Genomic DNA, 7,216 nt, shown 5'->3' on the forward strand with positions numbered 1-7,216 from the left:
CTCCACATTATTTTTAAACCGCCACTATGTAGCCCTGAAAATTAGGACACTGTTTCATGAAACATTATCAACTCAACACAACTGATTTATCTCCAAAATATTCCCCTTTTTCCCCATTAAATTCATGATGGGCTAATGAAGCTTCGTGAAACAGTGTCCTCATTTTCAGGTTCAAACATTTTTTTTTTCCAACGCCATATATTACAGTATATCTTAGAGTACCATCTTGTGGAATTTAAAGAACAGTGGCAGGGTTTCATGAAGCTTCATCCACCAGATTTAAATTGATGTTAACGCTGCATAAGTATCAGTATTTGAGAAAGCTGGCTATATATCCATTGGTTTTATTATTTTTTCTGCTTCACGTCTTCTGCCGACATGACCATGCGACATTACGGAATTTGACAAGAGTTGTCGTGTCAGAGTAAAGAAAAGACAGTGTGAAAGTCAGTGAGAGCTGGGGGGGCGGAGGATACTCCTCCCTCACACTGTCAGAAAAACCAAATGTGTGTTTTGTACCTGAATTCCAGCGGCTTATTAAACCCGAAGACTCATTTCCATGATTTATGCTAATCACTCATCTGAGAACGTTTGCACGAATAGCATTGAAAATTAAATACGCCAATTTGTCCCGAAAAAAAAAGCTTCTTATTGACTAACAAAGCTCTAAGTAAATGATATGCAGGCAGAAATGAACACAAATCCACTTAACCGCTGGTTTGTTTGGATCCCCCTGAAGATATCTCCACGCTCACAATAAACGCCGCCGCCATCATCAGCAGTGCAATGAAACCAATCATTTGGCGGTGTGCGTTCGCCATTCATGGATCAAAGAGCTCCTGTGATCCGCCGTGACATTTATTCTTTCATTAGTTCAGCAGGATCAATGACGGACTCCGGAGCTGCAGAAAACAATAATAATCCAAATACATTTTTAGAACTTTATTATATATATATATATATATATATATATATATATATATATATATATATATATATATATATATATATATATGTGTGTGTGTGTGTGTGTGTGTGTGTGTGTATTGGAAGAAGGTCATGAATTGAGGATCCTTATTTTCAGAGCCTAGTAGGTGGCGCTCGCAGTTTTAAAATGATATGAGTTTGTCTTGAAGTAGTTGTTCAAATCCAAATATTTTTGTGCCAAAATGAGAACAGTGTTTCATGAAACTATTATGAGGTGTGAGGCTTCATGAAACAGTGTCATCTATTCGGAGCCCACTAGATGGCGCTGTCTGCTCTAAAAATCTTAGGATTTGAACAACCAATTCAGAGAAACCTCACGTCATTTCTAAACCTGGAGTGTCATCTTCTAGGCTCAGAAAATAAAGACACTGTTTCATGAAGCCTCGTGAAATACTGGTCGCCTAAACCTGGGTGATCTGTGCATCAATCTTGACCAATGGTGAAGCTTGTTAGGAAGACAGAAGCACAATTCCGCAAAGTACAACGTCCTTTTACATCAGATATAATGACTTAAATATCAAAGTCCGAATTCCAAATTCTGGCTTTTCAAGTCCTTCAAACCAGACAGTCTGACTCACAAACTCAAGGTCTGCCCTTAGAAACCTACATTATTTTCAATTTGGAAATTATTTTCAGACAATTGATCAGATTGTTGACTTGAAAATAGAAAATGACTCGTATTACATAAAAAAGTATCAATAGTTTTAGGGCTATTACAACCAATATAAACCTAGGTTTCTTGTTTATCCTTATAAATTCTGGCTTTTAAGTGCTAAAGTTATGATTTTCAACCTCAGAAATCAGTAATTGGTAGATGAGGCATCATGAAACAGTAGTGCAGGGTCCTTCTTCACTAGATGGCGTTCTTAGTTTAGAAATGATGTGAGGTTTCAATGAATTAGTTGCAGTAGACAGTGCCATCTGGTGGCCTTTAAAAATCAGGACACTGTTTCATGAAACCTCAGACTTTTTACATTGGAAACATTTTTCAACTCAAAGCTTCTAACTTCATGATCTGGAGGACAGAGCAGTCCAAGTCCAACACATGTGTGTAAAGGGCACAGCATGTTCTGCCAGGGAACAGGAATAAAGTTGATATAATGAAACAACAGTGCATTCAGATAAGAAACAGTCCTTGGAGAGTCAAGGGTTCATCACGACCACCAGAAGCTGACGGAGAAGCTGAGCTGCAGAGCCCGGACGTAGTGCCAGTGCTGCACTGGGATAAAGACCATGTCTCCGGGCTGCAACACGCACTCCAAATAGGGCGCTTTGGAAAACTCGGGGAACCTCACAACGTCAGGTTTCTCCACCTCCACCTGTGCAGAAGGAGACGTAAATTAAAAGCAGCATGCACGCGGACTGATGTTCCGTCTCCGCGGAGCGTCGGCATCACCTGACTGGTGTTGTGCAGCAGCGGTGACGGATGAGGGTAAAGCTTGTCGGTGTCGTCTGGAGAATACAGACGGATATATTTGCTCCCCACCACCTGACGTACACACAGAGAGAGAGAGAGAGAGTCGCACTGCAGATTCCCCCGCACTAACCCGATTCATAAAACACTGCCGACGCCGTCCTCACCTGCGCCAAGAAGTTCTGTTGTGGGTCTTGATGGAGTGGTGACACGGTACCTCCGGGTCCAAACCAGGCATTTACTGTAATATCGTCCTCCTCTCCCTCGCCGAGGCAGCAGTATTCAGGGAGACGGATGTCTTCCTTCAGCTCCGGTATCTAATGTGAGCATAAATAAACAAAACCACATCAAGGGGCCGTTTCACAGGAAATATCATCTCCATGCTTCTCCTCAGAGGAGCGCTCGCCGGCCGCCGCTTCTGTCTTCCCCCAGCTCTTCCTTTTGAATGTTTATCAGAAAACCTCTCGCAATAACTTGAGGTTGGTTTCCTGCGGCAACTCCTGGCCACATATTACACTTTTGTGAGGAGTCGACAAGAAAGTCACGACCACAAACCACATCGTGCTACTTCCACGGACACTCCTGTTGATTCTATTGATTTTTTAATGGTATTTTTCTTTTTATTTGCATATGGAAAAAATAAATAGATAAATAAATAAAGAACACACCACATAAAAATAAAACTGGCATTAAAGCACATAGTGATGTCACTTATACCACAAGCATATTTAAAGCATCCTTGAGTTATATATATATATATATAGCACAAAAAACAAAAAGATGACATTCAGCTGTTATTCACCGCTAATGTCTGAGCTAAGTCAGAACCACATATAAATGAAAGTTTTTTTGCTTGTTTTTAAGCTTCTTCTGGATGATTTTGTGAATTCAATGGACTCCTGACACAAAATAAAATAAATAGAATAAAACATTATCATTATTTTTCTTAATATTATATTATTATATATAAATATAGATATATAGATATATATATTATGTTGACTTTCGATAAAAAAAGAAAAATACGTTGTTAATAATATATATGTATATATATATAGTTCATCAGCGACATTAAGAGAGGATATATTGATATTATATATTTTTTGATATTACTATTTAAATTACAGTTCAGCATATATTTCATTACCCTAAGATCACTTTCACTACTTTAGAACGTCTTAGAGCTTCATTTAAAAATTGATAAAAAAAGTGATAAGTCTGTGATAAGTGAACATTAAGTTAATTCGGAAGGGGACACTAGTGTGTTACTGCCATAATGCTGGTGGAGAGGACAACAAGTTAAAAGATGGAAATAAATCATGTAAAAATGATCTTTGACTGAACGCTTCGATGGTCCATAAACAAGACAGCGAAAGACATTTTTCAATGAATTTCATATGCTTTATCTTGAATATGTCAGTATTAAGCAGTTTAAAAATAATGTATTCAAAAATGTTAACATTTTGATTTACACCTTTCAATGATAACATCTATCTATATATTAAAAAATAATTCTTACATTGATTTATTATTACTATCAATATTTAGTGCGAAGATTTGACATATCCCTATTAAAATTCACATGCAAACTATTGTTTGCTGCCAGTCTAGGATTATAAAAAATATGCTTACCATAGTAAAGACAAATTAAATAAACTAACAGAATATATATATTTTTAAGGCACTGATGATATACATTTACCAATAAAATATCAAATTCAGTTTTGTTTGAATGCATATGATTTTATTTTACTTTATTTTGTGGCTCTATAATAATTTTATGTTACTACTACTACTACTACTACTACTACTAATAATAATAATAATAATAATTCAAACATCATCAAATCAGTCCAACAAAATGTTTAAAAAAAAGAAAAAAAAACAAACAAAAAAAGAAAAACAAACACCTAAAAATATGACGCGACGTCCAAGTTGACAAGTTGCCCTTTCACTCAAGTTCAGTCGGACAGTTCAGTCTGTTGACTTCTGAAATGTCAGCTCAGTGGACAGAAGCGCGGCCAGAGGGAAGCAGCTAATGGAGATCTCAGTCTCCAAAAACAAGGTTCTTATGTGCTTGTTATACAATACACTGACGTCTTTGTCAACTCACCTGATCAAAGAGCTGGTGCTGAGCGAGGTAGCCGGAATTCCTCTCCTCTCCTGGCGAGGCTTCGTTCTGCAGACAGTGACAGAGTCGTGAGAGGAGGGACAGATGTCGACCGTCAGGAGCGGCCACTCACTTTGTTTACAATGAATCGGTCGATGAATTGGTTGACCGTGAGCAGCGTCTGAGACCAGGACTCGTCCGTGTACCTGGAGCCCACCTCGACAGGAACAGTCCGGCAACCAGCAACAGACCTCAGGTATTTTATGCTTCGCAGAGTTGGAAGAAGAACAATCACTGCACTACACTGACACGTATAAGAATTAATCTCACATGTGACTGAGATCCCAGGACAGCCGAAGACATGACATGACATCCGACTCAGACTAGCTTCTTTTCACTATGATTTGAAATGCTATTTAATAAAAAATCAACTGTTAATAAGTTCAAATTGTGAAACAAAAAAAAACAAAAAAAAGATAAATGAGTAAATAAATAAATGTTGTTCAATGTTGAAATATATTTCTATATACTTCTTCTTATTATTTTATTTTTTATTTCCTGATTCTCTTGTAGCCAACATTAACGTCTCTTTTAAATACCCAACTTTTTTGCTGGGATTTTTAACTTTTTAGTGTGACATTAATTCGTTCACTTGTGTTTCAAGGGTGAAAGTGAGATTCATTCAGCAAACAAAATCTCAACTTATCCAACTAAGAGCTGGGAAACTGGAATGTTGTTCAGCGAAGCCTCAGAAGTCAGTGAATTCAAAGACATCAGTGAACAAACCTCCAAGGGTGCTGGTTCAGGGCGGGCCAGTGATCGATGACGCACTCCAAAATAACTGGTTTGAGTGGCAACAGGTAGTTCCTCCTGAAGGTTTCCAGAGACGGACAGTTGATCCTGGGAACTGACAAGTTCTCTGGGATGACAGGGATGCTAGCACACTCCAACTTTACTCTCTGTGGATGAGTCGAATGACAAATAAGTTCAATAATAAAAACAATCATGTGGGTTTGTTTGCTAAAACCATTCAAAAGATACTGTATGCGAATGAAATCAAACATGTTCCATTCCATAGTTTCATGTGTGTGAAGACAAATCCAAGTTTCAAAACACTGATATCCATTTATATAACTGTACAGTTTCACCTTTGCCTTCACAGCCTCTTCTGTCGAACACTTTGGGAGCTCTTTGTTCAGGATCCGAACCAGAGCTTGGAGCACATCGTCCATGATGGCTGCACCCATGAGTAAGCCCATGTCACAAGCTCGAATCGCCTGACGGACAGTTTCTTCCGTGGAATCCTCTCGACACAGAGCGGCTACTTTAAACAAGCAGCCATAAGAGTAAACGCGCCTCCACTCCTTGTCAATATCTCGCCATGTTCCAGTGTTCAGCTTCTCCCAGGATATATCCAGAACGATCTGAGCGTGAAGTGAGAGGCCTGTGGTCCTCTTGTCGTTGTAAAGCTGCTGCCTGCATTGGCTCAGGACTTCCACCACGCTCGGATCCACAGAGTCACGGAACTGCAGAGGGAACTTTCCTTCATCAAGAGGCAGAACTGAAGAGATCTTTGACCACAGAGTAGCCATGGATGAGACTGTGGAGGACATAGAAGACATAAATAAGAAACACGCAAATGTGCAAGTCAATACAAATATTGGCAAATCCGGTGCTCGGGACAACCACACTTCCTCTCTAGGAATTCTGCCACAGCCTTTCTTCAGATCTACAAAGACACAGTGCAACTCCTGCTGACCTGATTTCTCTATTTACATCCTCAGTAAACAACGGATGTGCACCGCTCTTTCTCAGCATGAAACCATAGCGCTGAAGCAGACCTCTCCTCTAAACCCGACTCTTTCCCACCCTTCATGATATGACTCGGCAACTTCATTCTTCTTATTTTTGTCGTTCATATAGTTTAGTATTTTCACATTCTGGTTACGGTAAATGTAGAATTACACTGAAGACAACAACAGCTAAATATTAAGTTCAGCCACAAACACGAATCACATGAGGGTATTTACAGTGAAACTCTCGATATATATCCTGACTATACTATATATATTCTGAAAACCAATTTATAGAATGATTAAAAACCGCATGGAAATATTTCAACTACACCTTCGAAACGCTCTTTCCAAACTGTGTCTCGGAAAAAAACACACCGGCTGGAAACAGCAGCACAAAACTATAGTTCCTAGTACGACAAACGAAACGGTTCCAAACACACAAACCGAGTGAAAAACAAAGCAAAAGATGGTATGAAATCAGAATCGGAATCAGAATAGAATTTATTGCCATGATCAGTGATGCTTCCACCAACTAGGAAAGTGCTTCGAAATAAAGTGCTGTTGATAAAATAAAATAAAATAAAATATTGTTCAAAAGAGAATGCGTGGTATACTGTATGTATTTATTTATTTTATTTTTTGTGTGTGTCGCCCTGGTATCTTAACCACTATAATAAAAACCTATGGAACAATTCTACACCCAAGAGATAAGAAACTTCCTCAAACTTGCTCAAAAATTACTTTTTGAATATTAAAAATTACTACATTTGAATATTTTATTCATAAATGTTTTATTTTTTGTTTTTAAAGTAGAGAAATTCATTATATTTAGCTATAATGGGCCATCGAAACGCTAAAAGCCACATTAATATTGTATTGAGGAGGAAACAGTGACAACTCCGACAGTCT

At 38.3% G+C, this 7,216-nt stretch overlaps 1 protein-coding gene across 1 annotated transcript; it reads right to left on the bottom strand.

The window, feature by feature from the left end:
- Positions 1–1,026: 1,026 nt before the first annotated feature.
- kdm8 (lysine (K)-specific demethylase 8) lies at positions 1,027–6,672 on the bottom strand. The gene is made up of 8 exons (XM_053852028.1): positions 6,639–6,672; positions 5,660–6,111; positions 5,298–5,470; positions 4,645–4,777; positions 4,515–4,580; positions 2,569–2,718; positions 2,384–2,476; positions 1,027–2,306 (listed from the first exon to the last, which is right to left on the bottom strand). The coding sequence occupies exons 2-8, from the start codon at positions 6,101–6,103 to the stop codon at positions 2,142–2,144; spliced, it is 1,224 nt and encodes a 407-aa protein (XP_053708003.1). The 5' UTR covers positions 6,104–6,111; positions 6,639–6,672; the 3' UTR covers positions 1,027–2,141.
- Between the last annotated feature and the right edge of the window lie 544 nt (positions 6,673–7,216).

This window comes from Synchiropus splendidus, chromosome 19 (assembly GCF_027744825.2).
Source record: "Synchiropus splendidus isolate RoL2022-P1 chromosome 19, RoL_Sspl_1.0, whole genome shotgun sequence".
NCBI lineage: Eukaryota > Metazoa > Chordata > Actinopteri > Syngnathiformes > Callionymidae > Synchiropus > Synchiropus splendidus.